We start from the raw sequence: 19,540 nt of genomic DNA, 5'->3' as shown, positions 1-19,540 counted from the left end.
GTCTCAGCAGCTCCTTCAACAGAGTGGAAAAATCAGACGTGTGGCGATAGGGCAGGTGAGTTTGGACAAGTTAAAGCACAGTGACCAGTGGAAAACACAACACTGGAACAAGCATTAAAGAAGTCTCATCTCATGGGAATGTTGTGTTCTCATTTGAAAGTAGTGTCTTCTGATTTGAGTGAAAATGTGCTGACTGTGAGAACTCAGCAAGGAAGGTTTTTACATAAAAGTGGGCAAAAACATGACTAACTTAAACCAAAAAAATGTACTAAAACTCCACTGCTGCTGGCGAGACAGACACGTGACTCCTCTGATGGCATCTGATATGGAGCACTACTCTGCACCAGCTGGGCGGTTACTTGAGCTAGGTGGGGGGAACGGGCACAAGAGTCCCCTCGCCCACCACCGAACCGAGCATCATGCCTCCGAGCTATGCAATTATTTTTGCACTGCGTCCAATATCAACTTGAGAGCAATGCAAATTATTTAAGACGCGCTTTTCAGGGCCCGCAATTATAATAATGATGATCTCAATTAGCGTTGCCATTGCCTCGGACTATTTAGTAGGCAATTTTGCAGCCTGGGGGCGAGGGTCTTCTAGGGAGCCGACACGCATCGTCAGGTCAGAAGGGGTGGAGAGAGAATGAAAGAGACAGAGAGAGAAAGAGAGTCGACACTCTTAATCAATAAACTGTGAGTCTGTGAGATATTTACAACCCAGTCCCGCAAGGGGACGGTTCATAAATTGACCTAATTGGTCAGTGTTGGATATTCAATGAATGATGCCAGGATGCACCGTCTAATTCAGAAGGGCAGGATGTTAGCCATCGGGCCTCTTGCCACTGCACTGAGATATACTGTGAGTTTACTATGTTCATGTGCTTTATCCCAAGAGTTGAACGAGAAGATCGATACCACTTGCATGTCTGTACGGTAAATTTGAAGCTTGCAACCAGCAGCCTGTTAGCTTAGTTTTGCATAAAGATTTGAAACAGTGGGAAACAGCTAGCCTGGCTCCTTCCAAAGGTAACAAAATCTGCCTACCAGCAGCTCTAATTCTCACAAGTGAACATGTTATATCTAATTTGCCTACTCTGTATAAAAACTAGCATGACAATGACATCACAGTTAACAACACAGCGCATCCCAGTTACTCCTCAACTTGTTGTGCTAACTCTTTTGTTTTTTATACAAGTTAGACAAACAACATGTTAATTACTGAGTTTTAGAGGTGGTGGTGGACGGATTCGGTTACTTTTGGAGCCAGCTGTTTTCCCCTGTTTTCAGTGTTTATGCTAAGCTAAGCTAAGCTAAGTCTCTGGGCTGCGGCTTCATATTTACCAAACAGATATGTGAGTGGAATTAATCTTCTCATCTAACTGTCAATAACAAAGTAAATAAGCCTAACTACAATGTCACATCATTGCTTTAAAACTTACCAAACACTCACTTTTTCACCAATTTACCCCGTTGTCATTGCATTCCCAGTTTTACAGCCTCTCATGTAGTTTACTGCACTGCCACTGTATATTAGAGGGACTTCTTTTCCCCCCACCATTCATGTGGAAAAGGCTTGCACCACCAGCTACCCTTTCTTTTATTCATCGTACTGTAAATAACTCCACTTTATGAAAAGCAGCCAGTGTGACTCACGGATACCTCTCTAACCACAACCCATTATTATTTCATGGCCTTTGAAAGAAGGGTCTATAGCAGGCGCTCTCACACTTTAATGTCGGAGCTTCCTCTGATGTTGTGTAGTACACAGCGGCCCTTGTTGCACTCCGTATGCGATCCCTCACTTGAATTCACAAACACTTCCAAGTGCATAAATAGCATAGAAGACGAGCCTTGCGAGGTAGCTAATGCTCTGGAACGCCATTGCTGAGGAGATAACAGGAGCCTGCCATGGCTGGTGCCTGGGACTGTCATGGGGGGGGGGTCTGCGTGCCTTTATGAAAAATGCTGTTGTTTTCTGACCTCTCATGGGACATCATATGGTAAGGAAAAAGAACATGCATCAGCGTTACGATTAAATGACCAGCGGACATGATTCAAAGGGTCCCACGATGTCCCTGAGCACCCTTTGGAACGTGTAGAAGGCTCTCGGCATACAGACGAGCTAATGGGCAACCTATTGGTCATGGTAGATTCAGTTTGAATCTCAATGAGGGTGTCAGTGTGTGGTTGCTCCATGACCGACAAGGTGTGGTAGGCCTGCTGGAGTTGATTTAGCCACACGGCCTGTCATAGCGTTTTACCAGTCACCATCCATCAATCGAAAGGCTAAAAGGCATGTTTTCTTTCCCTTTTGAAGTGTCAAGAGGGAACTGCTGTCTTGAAGATGGATGGAAAATGGAAGACGTCTGATGAAATTTCACATCTTTGTTTTCTCTCCATGAGGCAGAACCTTGATGGTAATAAGGCAGATATTTTTTTTTACATAAGCATGACAACAGACTTAATAATGCAGTTTGTGCCAAAACCACTTTTGCAGTATGTATCCCAGAAATGAATCCTAGCTGGGTAAGACATTTCTTACAAAAGCCTTTCAAAAGGTACACAGCAGTACTTCCGTGTATACTGGGACATGCTTGTGGTACATGAAAGCAGTGGGCTTGAATCATACAAAGGCTAAACCCATTACAGGTCCAGAGGGGTGGGCAATACAGTGCCTTGTCCCGCTGTTCTAAACAAGACTCTAGGTGCTGCAAGCTGGAACAAAGCCTTGTAACACATACATTAAACTTTAATTGTTTTTTCCAACCCTTCCTTCACATCTCTGAAGTAGCAGCTCCTGAAACGTTAAAAGTGTAATGCCAGCTAGATTTTCATGGCTGTGCCTTTGTAGAATAAAAGATATATGTGTAACAGTGGAGGGGGAAAAAATACTCTCTGATGCTGGAGGTAGACAGTTGCTTTTCAAATTCCAAGTTTTGGTCCTTTATTTTATTCAGCAGTGAAATGCCATGAATACAGAAAATAATAACGTCTGTTACAATTCTCAACCATGACCTTCTAATGTCAGAGAACCTTTAACGTATGGACACAGTACACAGTAATGAAAAGTATCAAAAAAAGTAGTTGAATCTCAATCAAAAGGAAATGAAACCAAAAAAAAAAGTTTTCACCAATTACATAAACATATGTTTGCTACAGTCCCAATTTACTGTATACATAGGGGGATCATATTCCCAATTATTAGAGAAGGATAGCAGTAGAAAGGATACATGACTCAACTGCCAGACATAATGCTTCATAAAGTATGCACAGAGGTACAAGCAATAAATACACACATTAGGTTAAGCCTTACAGCTACGCAAAGCAGATGCAGAAAAAGCAGGTTTGCTATTCTTAGCGAGCAATGAGAGAAACAGTAAAAATTCAGGTAAGTCAGAAAAGAAACACTGAGATTATTTTTTCCTCTTAGAAAAAAGTCTGGTAAATTTATGGGTCCACCAACATTTTTTTACATAAGTATGCACAGTTATCAAAATACAGACAAAATCAACCCAGAAAATCCAGACAATCCTAAAATCTAGTGGAGGAGCAGATCGCAGTTCTGGAGGTCTTTCTGGTATTATGTGCAAGCAACTATTTTAGACATTTTTTTTTTTTACTTAATTTATACAAAACCCATGCAAATCTACAGGTAATATGCATTCTGTGGCTGACAGGTTTTATCCCTCCCAAAACAGTATATCTGAGGTAATGCACTCCTATGCATTGTACGTACATTTAGGCCATCGTCCCGATGATTTTTATTATATTCTTTTTATTGGTTCATGTTTCCAGTCAACCAAATGATTTTTAGACATGCATTTTTAAAACACAATATTCCCTTACAGGTAATCTATACATCATCATTCTACAAATGTTTGAGGACAACCTATTACAATGCAAATCTTCCATATCTTGACGCAGGGAATGTAAACGTTGGTTTGAGCCACGTCCTATGAGACAAGCGTAGTAAAGTGTAACAGCTCTTGTGGCATTCTTATAACTCGTGCAATCTGTCATAATTGTTCTGAATTTGTTGTGCAGAGGTAGAAGCTTTTAGAAAGCCTTTTTGGGTAAGTGGGAGAACCCTTTTTTTTTTTTTGAAAGACGCAGCGTCCTTTTTATTTGGTGTGATAAGATTATTAAGAACGTCGTCTTCAAGTCGTTTTGCTGACTCCAGCTAAGTATTGAAGGGATAAGCTTTGTTTCTGGGCCCAGTACCCTCTTGATGTGGAACTGGCGTGTATGTGTGTGTCTGGGTGTGTACTTTACATGCTGTGGGTTTATACAGTACTGCACGTGTCTGCGTGTTAAGCTCTTACAGCCAATTACTTGGCTTGGCACAATACTTGAAAACAACATATGCACAGTGTTTCCACTTTGGTCGAAGCAGGCAGACGCGTTGCTCGTTACAGCACAATACAAAGCCACTCGGTTCTTCGACAGTGTACATTTTCTGCAGCTGGAGAGTTTACTGAAACAAGAAAGTTGGCAGACCAAAAGCTTGGGGTCTGTGTGTGTCTGTTCGCACGCATGTATGCAAGTCTCCAATAGGGTGGGTGTGTGGTTGTTTTAGCATTTCTTTATCCCATACAAGAGGAGGCAGAATTTTGTGTAACTTTGGTTTACTGAAAACAGAAATGACCATTAAAGCAACAACACTTTTCTAGATGACATTAGCTGTGAGGGAAATGATGGGACGTAGTCTCCACAATAACTACTTCTCTTTAGTCTCTACAAGTGTGTTATAAAAAGCTGGCTACCTATACAGAGTACACTAGTGCGAACACCAGTGGTTTCTATATAAGTTGAGAAGCTATGAACCACACAATGCCTATTTGATGGAAAGTTAAAGCAAATATCACCTAGAAAAGGTTAACTTTCACCTTAGATATCCTCTTCTGCAATGGCTATTATTATTTGCTATTACATGGTAACCAAGCCACATCATTTCATATCAACTTGAAATTATGACTTATTTGGCTTCACTAGATATTTTTCATGTTTGGTTAGCGATGTTTTCAGTTTCGGTTTCGACGCGGCTCGGAACAAAACCGCCATGGAAATAAGACGTGACATTATTTTGACAGTCCCACTTAGAACATTACATATTCACCAGGTTGGAAACAATAAAGACTGATGTGTAATGCATAAAAAAACAAAAATAATGAAAATAAACTTCACAACAACATAATGTTTCTGCACTTCCATTGAATACACAAATGTTTTGTTTTGGTCATAATCCACTTTTACAGTTAGCTGCTCACCAGTCAACAGCACAAAAACGCCCGCAGATCAAATATCACATCACCTTTAACCTACAGTACGTCTGGCAGAAAATCTCCAAAGTGGACGTTCTATGAGTTATCAAATTACACATCAAAATCAGCATTTATTTCCCCTCTCCCTTACTCGTGATCATCTTTGTATAGGGCTAAATGAAACAATCCCAGAGGTTATTCGAAGGTAGTTTGCGGAACAAGAGCTTCTCTTTGTACTAGTTTAAAGTCACAGAAGACGAACCAAGAGGAGTTTGGTGGCTTCTGTCTATAAGCTATTGGCCATTGCTAGTGTTGGCTTTGGTTTCTAGCTGTTGCCTGTGACTGTTTGCAGGTAGACAAAGCTTTAGAACGAAGAGGTAAGGAGAACAGGAAGAAGAAAATTATGCAGAAATGCATTTGTTTTGTAAATGGTGCTTTACACAAAGTATTATTTTTTTCCCAACTGAATTTCCTTTTTTTAAACTTTTAATCACAAACAGATATTAGACTGGAAGCCAACTATTTTTTTCTTTTTTTTTCCTCATTTTTTTTCTGGACAGCTGCAACAACAGTTTTGGTACCGTAGTTCCGTTACTGGTGTGATTCAGGGAATGGCATTTACAGTTGGTGGTGTCTAAAATCATATTTTGAAATTAACGATGGTAAAAAAAAAAAAAAAAAAAAAAAAGAGCTAAAAATAATATACTGGTTTTCATAATAGTAGCAACATACAGGCAGTGACACAAATTTCTGAGACTACTCCTGTGCAAATGATAACAGAGCAACAACTTGAATTGAACCAGCAATTGCCTCTAGACATTAACAACTACTGGGGGTTGGATTATTCACAAACATAAAACGTCTTCCTTTTTGGCAGTATATGAGGCCGCTTGCTTTCAACGGAACATGATTTGCTCATTCGTTTCATGTTTTTTCCCCCATTCACGAGTCCATCATCCTTGTACTGTATGTGGCCACGCCATCTCTAATGAAATAGGTCTCAGAGAGTTAATTATTTTTTTTGAATCAGACATCTCATGCCTGTCATGTTTGGGGATCCCAAAGGGCTGCAACAAAGAGTTCCTTTGGACTGGTCTCCATCCGGATGCATGCTCAATAAATAGTCCCAGTGGTGAGAGAGACAAAAGAGAGAGTCATCTGTGGTTGCTTGGACTGTGGAGTGGTTTCTAGTCTTGCAGGAGGTCTGTGTGAGAGAAACAGTGCGGCTGGGTGAAGGGATACGTCGACCAAAAATCGTATCCTAGTCACTCCAGGTCGTCTGATAAGTTCCCTTCCTCCAGCTCCCGGTCGTCGTCCAACTCTGGACTGTGATTGGCAGTCGTCACCAGTGACATCGGACAGTCGTCGTCATCCATGTTAAGTGGCTCCTCCTTCACGTGAACGGGTGGCCTGTGACACACATTCACATTGGTGATGTTAGATTTGTATGCGTTTATGATGAATTCCTGCAGCCAATAGCACATGACCATGAACATTCACTTAATTTTTATTATTATGAGCAGAATTTACACATATTGGAAAACACCTGAGATTGTAAAGACAGTAAGGAAATACAGTAATGCTGATTATTACCACTATATAATAATATGTAAAAGACAAAAAGGGTTAATTCCCTTTTCTGCACATTGAATACACAATGTGACATTCAGCGAACAGATAAATAAAATTTGTTGTATCAAAAAACAGGCATACAACAGCCATTACATCCATTATCTAGTGAAAGTAACAACCATGTTGTTTGCGAGACGCTAATTCGACATGATGCCTCACGTCTACTGTAAGTAAGCGCATGAAAATTGCATGAAAAACATGGCCCCTGTAAGGCCGATAAGCTGTGATGTTCCAGACATGTTTGGCATTTAAAAGTTTACTGATGACACCAGGTTGAAATACATGAAAAAGGAAAAAGGGAAAAAAACAGGCCACATGATAAATAATGGAGAATTTCTCATCCCTGAGCCCCCTGGAGCAAAGGCAGAGGAGAGGCTTTTTTATCTAGTTAATAGAAAGCGCAGCCACTCGTTAATATGCAGGGGCTGTGCATGTCGCTCCTCAAGAGGAAAAACCGGCAGCTAGGTTCTGCCATTAATCAACTTCAGCCCTGGCAGTTCGCTCGGACACCATGATACATGTTTTTAACTCTAAATGGATGAATATCTTTAGCCACTGTCAATAAGCGCCGGGCAGGAAGCAGCGGCAGCGCTGTGAGCAGGACACCTCTCGCTTCAGAACAACAGAGAAGTGGGCGGAAAGAAAAAAGTGTTGGGCGACTAACAAGAATAATAATGCTGTCACACACAAACAAGGCATAACATGATCTGGGGCCCTATTCGGGGAGAGGGGTTTGTGCCACAATGATAAATCTGACAAAACCTAATTATTTCTGACACATCGGATGCATCAGAAAATCCCCCTAGACTATGAGAGTGGGGAGAGAGAGGGAGACTTATCAAGTGGTAGCACGTTAGGACTCGTCTCATAGCTTTTCTCCTGGGCTGCCTTCATCAGTGGAAGGGGTGGGGGCTCTGAATTTAAAAAATCATTTTAAAAGGTACAGACGATTTTAATATTCAGAGCCAAATACTGTAAATTAATATTCTGATGTGGTGGGATGAAGAGAAGAGGTTGATCATAGCAGGATGCAAGCAGAGCGATGAATATTTCTCTTTCTGCCCCTCAGATTCATGGAGGCATTGAAAGGCAAAAGAAAACACCTCAGCCAGAGGTTAGAGATACAGAAAAACACTTACTCTGCTCCCTCTGACCTGTCAATACTGAGTCTTCTGAATGAAAAGACTAATTTTTTTAAGACATACATTACATTGTACTTTTTTGAAATTAACTATAATCAGAACACACTCATTTAAATTCTAATCTAATGTTAGTTAATGAAATCCTTACAGGTGCAACGATGTCCAAGTCTGAGGTCCAACCTGAGATTCTTTTAGATAATCTAACTAGTGCTGAAATGACTGGTTAAAAGAAAACAGCTTTGATAGTAAATCATTTCGGAAGCAAAAATGTATCTTGTAGCTTGTCAAATGTGGGGATTTGCTACATTTTATCATTATAAAATGAAAGTGTTTGTGTTTTGGACTGTTGGATAAAAGCAACCTGGAGACCTCAATTTGGGCGAACAGATGCATTTTCCCCCATTTTATAAACTAAATGATGAAACATTTGATTGAAGACAAAAAAAACAACTAATTAATTAATTGTGAAGATAATCATTATCATTTGTATGTTTATATTTTATATTATATTGCCACTTTCTTATACCAAAAAATTAAACCATCACCAAAATTATAAAGGGTAAAGTGACATGGTAACACTTTAAATCACTAATTTCGAATCTATTTGCAGCATTCAAACATTTAATACATGCTTTTTAACACTCTATAATGTAGCTGTACCAACTAAAAGTACATTTTTAAGTGATTATCAATGTACAGTATTTGTCAACAATTAGAACTTCTCTTATTAGGACATATTTTATAATATTACTACACCTGTATTTTACTACATCTATTTATATACCAGCATCCACTTATGGGAGTCACAGGAGGAGTTGTTGACATGAATACAACTAGAATGCATGCCTTTTTTGGGTTAAGCATAAAAGTTGGTTTTCCACAAAGATACTGTTAATCTTTTAGTCACCATTACTTTAAAATCATAATCGCTCTGTATTTGAAGGCATCACACCGATCAACTGATACGGCTGAATGTGAGGTGTATCACAAACCAAAAGTCTCCTCTGTTATTTTAATACGCAGCTCATTAGGTGTTTGTGTGGCTTTGCAGGGCCATATTCACAGGCCGAGCTTTCTGTCACTTTATTAAAATACGTGGACGAGCCATTTAGCGCTTAATGGCTAGCTGCCATTATTGAGTCACTCAGAAGTAAACGCTGGACTTTGCGGCGCAATAAATACGTGCCGCTCTGTGCGTATGTGTGCGGGCTCTCGAGATGCCTGCTCTCACATCAATTGGAGATTAGCACCAGCAATCATGCGAAGGTATGTCAGGGATGCAAATAAGGTCATTAGTCCACAGGCTTAATGGTAGTTGGGGGGCAGCAGAGGTGGTTTGGTGAGGAGGGGGGGGCAGGAAAGGGAGGTGAAGGCAGGGGTGAGGACTTGTGGGGGCAATCAAAGACATTCATAACATCTCACTACGATTCATTAACTAAGACCAAAAAGGGGTAGTCACCAAACAATTAGATGTGTGTCTGAAGACACAGCAGTGTGATATTAAATCGATTTTATTTGCACAGCAGTGTGATATTAAATCAATTTTATTTGCTTTATTTAAGTATATGGTGAAGTTGGTTGCTAGGATAATTATTCTACTTTGGTCATTTTCATTTTGTGTGAAGTTGCTAATTTGCTCACGTTAGAAACTCTAATTTTACAGTTGCAGCGTTTTTGGTCTTTCCTGGTATACAGTACTAGTTCTTTTAAGCATACCCCTTAGGGTGTACATGAGTGTATTGCACATACATATACACAAGTGCAAACACATGCACACACACACACACACACACACACACCCAGCATGGCCTGGGGCGATCTGGTTTGTGGTTAAGCAGATAGCATTAACCTTTAGGCATTGAGGGGAGGGAGAGGTTTGTCTAATTGTTGGATTGACTTGGTTGCACTGAGGAGTCCTTTCCTGAGAAAGGCCTTCAAGGTGATGTACTATTTAGTTTAGTGCTACAAGCCACTCCATTATTTAAAACAACATCCTGGAAAAGCCAGTCATGAAAAACACATTTCTTCCATTTTGAGGTTGTCGTGGCTGTGTAAAGGCAGGCGGGAATGGAAGGATAGAGGGATGGATGAATGCATCTTATCCTCCATAGCCACTCATGTCGGTGTCAAGGCGGCGTGGTCACAGAGAAGAGAAAGCAGGCAGGGAAAGAGAAAGTCAATGCTGTCCGGTTACTAAAAATTAAATGACCTGGGGGAGTGGTAACACTGGGATTCTTTCTACAGCTGGGCAGATTTGCTCCACTTAACACCCCATTTCAGAGAGGGGTAAACACGTCCAAGTAGATTAATGTATAGACGTCTGGTAGGGCTAACCAAACGCTCTTCTGTTCTCACAGATACACTCAGAGAGGAGGCATGGAGCCTGAGTGCAGCCTTTATCCATTACAGAACTGGTTAGCTCATGTCGGCTGACTTTGCAACATGAGCATTGATGGACAGTGGATGATAAACAGAATGTGTCCTGTTAATGTATGTGTGTGTGTGTGTGTGTGTGTTTCCCTGCATGCTAGTGATGCCAGTGATGTCACACAGACCTGTGTGACGTCACTGACTCAGGTTGTTTCAGACATTCCTGAAACTGGCACATACATTTTTAAAAACACTCTCCTTCTTTCTCAGCTCCATTAAAACAGAGACAGAGAAAAGGAGAGATTTAAAAAAAAAAGAAAGAAGTAATTAATGCTACACTGGCTCAATATTATTAGGAACAGTCTTGCATAAAATATAGCAGCTAAACCCCTATAATGCGGACAGCGATGTAATTAAAGACGAATGTGTAATAGAGCCTATTTATAGACTTTAAACTAACTTATCCAAAATGCCAGGCTCACCTCAGGTAAAAGCACAGTGCCATTGAAATTACCATAGAAGACAGGAAGAGAAGCATGCTTATGATACAGTACATGCTGGAAATTGAACCTTGCCCTCAGGTCATGGCAAACTGAAGAACACACTGGTACTGTGGGTTAAATATCAGGCAATTAAACTAACAAAGGGCATAAGGACAGAAAGTGATTTCAGTATAGGAGTGGGGTGGGGGTTGTGGGGTATTTTCAGGTAGGTACTTGAACTCATAAAAATGTGAGATGTGCGAGTCTGTGTATGACACAATTATCTCTCAAATACTGCAGTGAGCGAGTAGGAAGGGATTCTGGGATGAAGGATAACGAGTTCACTTCGTTGGGTGTTTGTGGGTTCCATGGCTGTGGGTTCAGAGTCTGTGAAGTTGGAGGCAGCCTTTCTAACCACTGGCCAGTTAAATTACCATTCAGGTGCATTTTCAAGGCAGCTTTTTTCTTTTTTTATTACCATTACCATTTTTCCCTCAACATATTAATAATAAAAAACTACAAACTTTTTGTAACCTTTTACCAACCTGCCTATGGTATTTGCACATTTATATCTTTGTGTATTACACATTTTTTTTTAAATAATCAAAACAAACACTAAAGATTTAAATTTTTTTAATAAAAACACAAGTCACCAATGAGCCCTAATAATTGGGTGCATCACCGGTTGCCAGAGTAATTTTTCAGGATTCTGCAATTCTATAAGAACTTACATGTGTACTGATGGGGAGTATCTGGGGCTGCTGTGTCCGTTAGTGTCCAGGTGGTCGAGCGAGCCGTTGAGCTCCTCGTGGGCTGATTGCATCAGGCTGGGGGGGCTGCCACCCAGCGTACCTGGGGGGCTGCCACCCAGCAGTCCCGGTGGACTCCCGCCCAACAGTCCCGGTGGACTTCCGCCCATCAGGCCGGACGGGTCTCCGCCCAGTAGGCCGTGGCAGCTGCCTCCCATCGGGCCTGTGGAGCCGCTGTTCAAGAGGCCGGGGGTCCCCAGCAAAGGCAGGGAGGTCTCTGCCAGGGCAGCCTGCAGGAGAGAGGTAAAAGGAGAAGACATATTGAGGATTAGTGCTGGTTGGAAGATTAGTTGTTGTTAAGAGGCAAGTAGGGAGTGGTAAGCATTACATGAGGGTTGAGGAACACGGAGGAAGATATGAGGGCATAGTGATATCAAAAGGGGTAAATAGGTTCAAGAGTGTAAAGGGTAGGAAGCAGGTAAGGTCTATGGAGGAAGAGAGGGGAAGCATGAGAATGATTTTACATATTAAATATTAAAACACAGCTCCCTTAAGCTTAAGTTTTTTATTCTGTTGGCTGTTTTTCCCCCTGTGACACCTTGCTGACAACTACCTCCCCCCAGCTACCATTCATATACCCTTGTGTAGAGTGGCTATTAAAAAAAGTCCCCCAAAAACTTTACCTCAAAATAATAAAAAACTCCTGACACTTTCGCCTGCTGCGCATTAAAGTTATATACAGTGATTAAATTTTTAAAGTTTTTGCCATGAGCACCTCGCCGGCGTACACTATGAAGCCAAATCATTTATGACAGCTTAGATAAATATTAATGCACATGCCCTTGCATTTGCACATGCAGCTATCAATCTAAGGTGGCTGCCACAGCTCAAAGAAGGGAGAAAGAACGGAAAGAAGGAGGGAGAGTTGCTTCCAGATTCGACCACAGGGTGGCCTTCTGAGTCTGACGGTGTGCAGAAAAGAGGGGGAGAAGGAGAGAGAAAGATAGAGGGAGGAAGGTGTGAGAGGAGAGAAGCGATACAGAAACACACACGCAGAGAAAGAGCTAAAAACTTGCTCTTATGAGTGTGAGTACTAATGTGAAGCGGTATTGTTCACAGCAACCACACTCATTCAGTCACTCAATTGGTCTATCAGTCAGGCAGTAGCCCTGCCTGTCAGTCAAATATACAGGCAGCTGTTGAGTCTGAGGTTCTTTGAGGCTTTTGGTTCATACCTGTAAGCTGGCGTTTAGTGCAGTTCCATAGCCAAGACTGGAGGGCAGGTTCTTAACAAGTGAAGGGCTTCTGGATACATTGTAAGGAAACAAAAAAGAAATTGGTTCACTCTGTAACTTGCTTTGGATGTAATAATGTTATCCATTTAAATAGAAAATATATCAAATCAAAGGAACAAATTGCATAGCAGGGAGACTATACAGTATATAAACAAAGATCCTGATCTCTGATCCTCTAGATGTCATTGACCTTTAGATCTACATCTAAGGAGAGGCGACGTACCCTGTGATCTTCTGCGACCTGCGTTTCTGGTACTCCATCTCATCTACCGTCCACACCGCCCCCTTCACGTTCTCCACACGCACAAAGCACTTGTGCAGACTGAGGTTGTGGCGAACAGCGTTCTGCAGAGACATAACCCACAGGTCAGAAGGATGAGGTAAAACGAATCATATTCATTCATTAGCCATCAAGAAGAGAAAAAAAAGGAAGGCTTGGAAATTGATTTTTTCTTGCATTTTGAAGAAATTCTTAACATTCACGCACCATTGATTTAATTAGTAAAAATTGAGTGAGAACGAATGCTCTTACAAGTCCTGCACACAGTACATATCAATCAGAGTAAGTAGGCTAAAAGGAGGTAATCAGCATAGCGAATGGCTTATGGTGGTGACAGAAGTCGTAATGCCGGCCTTGATAATGGTGATGTCAGTAACCCTTTCTGCTCCACAAAAGCATTTCTCTTAATGGACACATCGCTTTAAAGATGACAGTGTTGCAAGAAAAAAGACATGGCATCAGGAGGCCCTCGTGTCAGTGTGTATGCGCTTGAGAGTGAGTGTGTGCACGAATTAGGAGGATTAAGGTGAACTGTATCTGACATCTATATGTCCAAATATTCTTCATGTGGTGTCACATGCGTATGCGACACAATTACCTCTGAAATACATTATCAAAGCTATATTTAAGTTAAAACAGGATATATCTTACAGGAAACCAGTAAGGTATTAATTCCAAAATAAGGAAACCATATAGAAAAAAATCCTTGTTATTTTAATATGACCATAGCACAATAATTAAAACATGCATCAGACTCTACAAATAATAATCTTGGCTTTAATATCCCTGCCTCTCATATTTATCATCTGCGTTAGCTTGGCATGTCCTGCTCTTTCTCCAAGAAAAAGGGATTCAGAAAAAAAGAAACGAGAAAAAAAAAAACTCATAAGCAGATCTCGCATCTGACCTGAAAATCCCAGGATTTGATTGATCTTAATGCCCATGGCTCCAAATATGATAATTTTAATATTAATGAGCAAATGAGCAGTTTTATTATGCATGCTATATAGTTAGAACTAATAAGCTTCTGGGTGAGAGAAAAGAGAGAGGAAAATGGGGTGGGCTTGGGGGGGGGGGGGGGGGGGGGGTAGATTCCTCTTTTGAGCTGAGATATTAAACTACCTTTCATTTCTTTCTTTTCTTTAAAAAAAAAAAAACAAACAAATTTTCTCAGTTAATGAAATGACAAGCCCATTGCTGATCATCCCACTAATACTTATAAAGGGAACTGTGGAGCTGTAAATAGATCACCTTGGTTATTGTGCTGGGTAGGAGACGAGATATTTCTAATGTCATTGGGATATCATTGCTATATACAAAGGAAATTTGTTTGAAACAATTAAAAAAAAAAAACATTTAAAAAGGTACATATGCTTGTTGTTGTGTTGTTTTGTGCTAAAAATGTAACAAGACCCACAAAACATCTGAGAACATATCTTGTCATAACATTGTTAGACAGCAAAACACCGCACGTACTGTACCTAACAAACTGGAAAAGGGCACCGATCTTTTTGCATGCCCTCCTGAATTGGTGATCACACGCCCATGTGCTTATTTGCATCCCAAATCCAAATTAATTCACTTTACTAAATCTAGTACTGCACCATGTCTTGCATACTGATAAGCCGTTGGTAGAGTTTTCCCTCCAGTCCTCTGTGCAGCCACAAAGGCTAAAGGCGGCTAACGAATGACGCGGAGGGGCCACAGGATAAAACGCTGAAGACACTGACGCTCAGCGAGGCTTTCTTTATCGGTGCGGAGACACACTGCTGGTTAAAAAAAAACATGTGCTGCAGGAAAGACATTTTTTACCATCTTTGTGGAGGCAGGCAGGACAATAAAGTCGTCGAGACAGATATACAAATGGGCCCTTTTGTGTGGGTAAATAAAGAGTGCTCCCTCCATGACAGGCCAATTCTCACTTTCTTCTCTGCTTTAGTTCCACATGAACACACCCTTAACCCCTCTCTTACACACAGTTTATGCGTTTGCGTATACATGTGAGCTCCTGTGTGCGTGCATCTCTGGCCTGGCCCCTTCCCACGACTGAGGGCTGGTTAACAGGCAAACAGCCATCTTTCTTCCTAATTAACCAATGATATGCGAGAGAAGGTGGTTGCAGGAGTAGGAGGTGGGGTGTCTCTCTTAACAAAAGGTGCTGATGATGGAGTGGCTGCTGTATAATTAGTGCGTCAGAGCCCTCTCTTCTCCACGCCAAGCCTCCGCTATTAATTGCACCAAATTAGAAAACGATATTTGAGGCTGAATCATTCTTTCAGCTGTCATTTCCAAACAGAAAAGGCAGAATGGCGGAAAAAATAAATAAGAGGAAGAATGGGCTCTATTCAAGAGTACAAATCGCTCAGGGCTAAGTAAATAATATGCTTTCTTGAGGTTTTATTTTTGACTCCAGTGAGAGGAAGGAGTGGTCTTTACTGTAAGGCAAGTGAAAGGGCACAGCGGGTTGGAGGTGGAGGGTTGCATGGGCGGGGGTCATCAAGGTTACCTTCCAAGTTGCAGCATTGCGTCTGAAGTAGGCGAATGTGCGTGTGAACCAGCTGTAGATTTCATTAAGCGTTAACTGCATGTCGGCAGAGTCCATGATAGCCTGAAATGAGATGACATCAAATAATGGTTTACTAACGGGAGACCACGTAACTGATACACACACACACACACACACACACACACACACACACACACACACGCATTGAGAGAGAGAGAGAGCTGCCATGATTCATGCAGCAATTAATTTTAATCTAATCAGGCAAAGTTAATTTATTTCCCACTCACCTGTCTTATGAGGGTTGCATAAGTAAATGGCGGTCTGACATCTGCGTTCTTATAAAACTCGTAGTTTGGGGCGATCTCTGGAAAAATAAATACTGTGTCACCACCTGAAATAATTGGTAAATTTTATTCCTTTAGGTATTGAATTTACTCAAGGTTTCATCAAATTAAAAGGGGGGAGAAAGAAAGGGGAGAGGTGGGGAGAAAGAGAGGGTGGGGTGGGGGGGTTAGAAGGGGCACATCAAATCAGCATTTTCCATGTCTAACAAAATGCATTTTTAATTAATCTCTCTCGTGAGAGATCTTAAACACTAATACATCCATAAAATGAGATCCGTGTAGTTAGTTAGGGTGCAGCTGAATAATTTATGTGTCTTCACACTAAACACAGAGAGAGTAAATATAAACATCAAAGACGGACCGTTTAAAATGCAAAGCTTAATACATGGAATGTCTTAATGTAATAAATATTGTATTTTTTCACCATTATTTGAACTTAATTAACATTCATGTAATATTTATGCACAGAGGAAGTTCTTGTCTATTTACATATAGAGTGATTAAACACAGGATTGCTTTTATAAACCCACCAGTCATCACACATCAGCAAGACCAACAAGCCTCTGTGGTTGTGTGTGTGCACATGCATTACTGTCTGTGTTAAAAAAAATACCGGAACACCATTATGTGTGGAGCATTATTAGTTCTGCAGTACTCAGGGTTGGGGTAGCACATGTAATTAGCAATTTCAACATTAAAATGCCATTAAATATGAACATAAATTCAGTTTGAAAGGAAAAATAATCTGTGTTCAAGTCAACAAATTCTGATTCAGAATTTGAATCCTTCAAAACAGTGACAATTCAGAAACAGAATCTACATGTGACATTTACTACCCCAGTGTCTTGTATCAGTGTGTGTGTGCGCGAACATATTTGTGTATCTGTGTGACGTGCAGTGCTGAGTAGTTGGTCCTACCTGACGACAGAGACATGGAGTATTTGTCCGAGTGGCGGCGGCGCATGGCTCCCATACTGGGGACGTTTGCTCCTCCCAGTACTGATGGCACCTGGGGCATGGCGGCCATGGGTGTGATCGGTGCTGTGGGCGTAGTGGGTGTCTGAGGTAAGTTGGGGGGCGATGCTGAGGGCAAGTTCTTGGACATGGTGACGCTGGACACCAAGTTGAGCTGGGGTGGAGGAAGATAGAGCGCGGGTAGGGAGTGGGAAAGAGACATGGAGTGGCATGGAAAGGGAGGGAGGGGGAGAGGGAGAGAAAAAGAGAAAGAGAGAGGAAGGCATTATTTTGTGGTTTCTCTGACAGAGCCGAGTGTCTGCTCTCTTCCTCTCTAACACAGCTGTGTTTCCACTAACAAGGCTCGTGGAGAGGAGCCAGCCCATCTCCACTAATTACAACCACCAAATTGTATCATAAGAATTCTAATTAGAGCACGCTGTTCAAGATTATCCAACGATCAGCCTCCGTGTTATCCCGGCCCCATCTCTCTTTATCTCTTTATTTATCACTCCCACCCCCCCCTCCTTCTCCGTCTCCCACACTACATCCACCCATAATCCTTTTACACTGAAGCAATGAGGTAAAACCTTGTTTGCTGTTGGTGTGAACAGGTCAACATGGGCTGTCTGACTCTTGTCCAGACCCATAACCCTACTCATAACATTACGTTCCACTTTGTTATGATAGGGTGAACCAAAGTTACTATAGTGACTGTAGCACTACTGTGACCCTAATGTAACATATATTGGCAGCATCTCAAAGCCACCCCAGCCGAAAATGCAGCAATGCTATTATAATTGGAACCAATGAGTGGATTATGTAGTAAGAGAAAGTATTAACCCCCCTGGATAAACCCAGGTGACTGACCATTCATCCAAGACTCATACTGATCATGGGTAAATACCAAGTTGTTGCTGTCTGCTTCTATGATGTCTCATAGCATTGTGCTGGCATCCATTGACATTCAATAGAATATGTTGTCATCATTTTGTCGCCATTTTTTTGGTCATGCTCTCCAGTCATCAGCATTTTTGTGATCAAGAAGATCTTATGGCTGAGAGGGATAGAGACCCAGACAAATACGTAGAATAGTTTCTATGAGTTAAGATAACTATATCTGAACACTAACACAATAGTATTAGGAACTCATGCCCCCATTTTATACCAAAGCCCGGACAGACCTGGATTTATGTGGACTCACTTCATCATCAACCAGAAAAACTCCTGGGTCACTACTTCAGTGTCAAAAAGGTTATGACAGATAGTTATCAATGCAAACTAAAATTGCGGTACATGGAAAGCAAGCATTAATGAATCTTGACACTAATAGCCTCACGTGATAGACAGACTGTAGTCTAAATCAATTTGTGGATGGACACTTTGATCACAGAATGTACATAATCATCAACCCAACTTGAAGTCATTATTACTCCATGAATGATTGCAGTTAATGTTAATTTACCGCCCGTAATCCGGTGCCACTTGTATATAGTAGAAGTTCATATTCTTTCTCAGCTTAATGTTGAAAAGACACTTGCATGGACAGTTGCACTCACATTCACTCCATCTTTGTCCCCCCACTCCTTCAACTTTAGGGACCAGAGAGTGTTAGTCACCTCTGGCACGAATGCCAACTGTGCTCGCTAATCGTCCGGCCTTTCCACCACTTTTGCGTTTGCTTCCCAAATCTCATGTGAGAGGCTCTAACCGACTGGAAAATTCCTAACTGACCTTTTAGTCTCTGCGCTAATTTAGTTGGAATGGTAATGACATCGTTACATATTCAAACCAAATTGCCTTAATTGTGAGTCTACAAGTGGAATGCATCCTTTGCGAGGGGTTTGAATTAAAATCGACTTGAAAGATGTAAGGGAATGGGGGCCGAAAGCATTGAGAGATGGAGGAGCAAGGCTGAGGAGAAGGTATCAGCGGTCATTTGTGGCGTGTGTTGATAAATACGATAAAATGTCAAGTTTGAGAGACTCCAGTGGATGTAGGGGTTTTCGGATGATAATTATATGCCCACTTAGCTGTAATGAGCTGCTACAGCAAGAGGCTGGGACAAAAGCAGGTTGCATATTCAGGCCTCTGCTGAGTACAGAGAATGAGAATGGGGTTGGGGGTTTATGGAAAGTATATACATCTACATATATACATCTGTATCATTAGGTCTGATTATATACAGATAATTCTCAGAAATATCTATGTAAAATCAAAATTTTTCCTTTTTCTGTTAACTACGTTTTTTTGTTCTATCTGACTGACAAACGCAAAACATACTACCACTAAAATCCAAATATTAATTAATTTCTCTACCAGTAGTGAGTCATGGAAGAATGTAAAGTGCGCATGTGCACAAATCAGACACTGAACTGTTATATACCAACTGCATTTTCTTCAAAAGGCAATTTGATAAACACCCACATACAGTACAGCAGAAAACAAAAAACGCCCCAAAATATTCAAACTAAAACTATACTCGTCATGTTTACGTGTAGGCATGTATATTTATAATGTTAAAA

General features: G+C 41.1%; 1 protein-coding gene across 3 annotated transcripts in view; it reads right to left on the bottom strand.

The window, feature by feature from the left end:
- Nucleotides 1-2,915: 2,915 nt before the first annotated feature.
- Nucleotides 2,916-19,540, bottom strand: part of foxp2 (forkhead box P2) — a 102,831-nt gene continuing 86,206 nt past the window's right edge. The window contains exons 13-19 of one of the 3 annotated variants that reach the window (XM_038738717.1): nt 16,980-17,190; nt 16,005-16,108; nt 15,718-15,819; nt 13,155-13,276; nt 12,872-12,941; nt 11,619-11,926; nt 2,916-6,671 (exon numbers count right to left, since the gene is read on the bottom strand). In XM_038738717.1, coding sequence (XP_038594645.1) covers nt 6,527-6,671; nt 11,619-11,926; nt 12,872-12,941; nt 13,155-13,276; nt 15,718-15,819; nt 16,005-16,108; nt 16,980-17,190 — 1,062 coding nt within the window. In that variant the 3' untranslated portion in view covers nt 2,916-6,526. The remainder of the gene's footprint in view (nt 6,672-11,618; nt 11,927-12,871; nt 12,942-13,154; nt 13,277-15,717; nt 15,820-16,004; nt 16,109-16,979; nt 17,191-19,540) is intronic. The other 2 variants (XM_038738718.1, XM_038738719.1) reach the window with 2 other exon arrangements.

Source organism: Micropterus salmoides, unplaced genomic scaffold, assembly GCF_014851395.1.
Source record: "Micropterus salmoides isolate LMB-PRFRI ecotype aquatic unplaced genomic scaffold, ASM1485139v1 Ms_hic_scaffold_23, whole genome shotgun sequence".
In the NCBI taxonomy this organism is placed as follows: Eukaryota; Metazoa; Chordata; class Actinopteri; order Centrarchiformes; family Centrarchidae; genus Micropterus; species Micropterus salmoides.
This window is presented reverse-complemented; position numbering and strand designations above follow the sequence as displayed.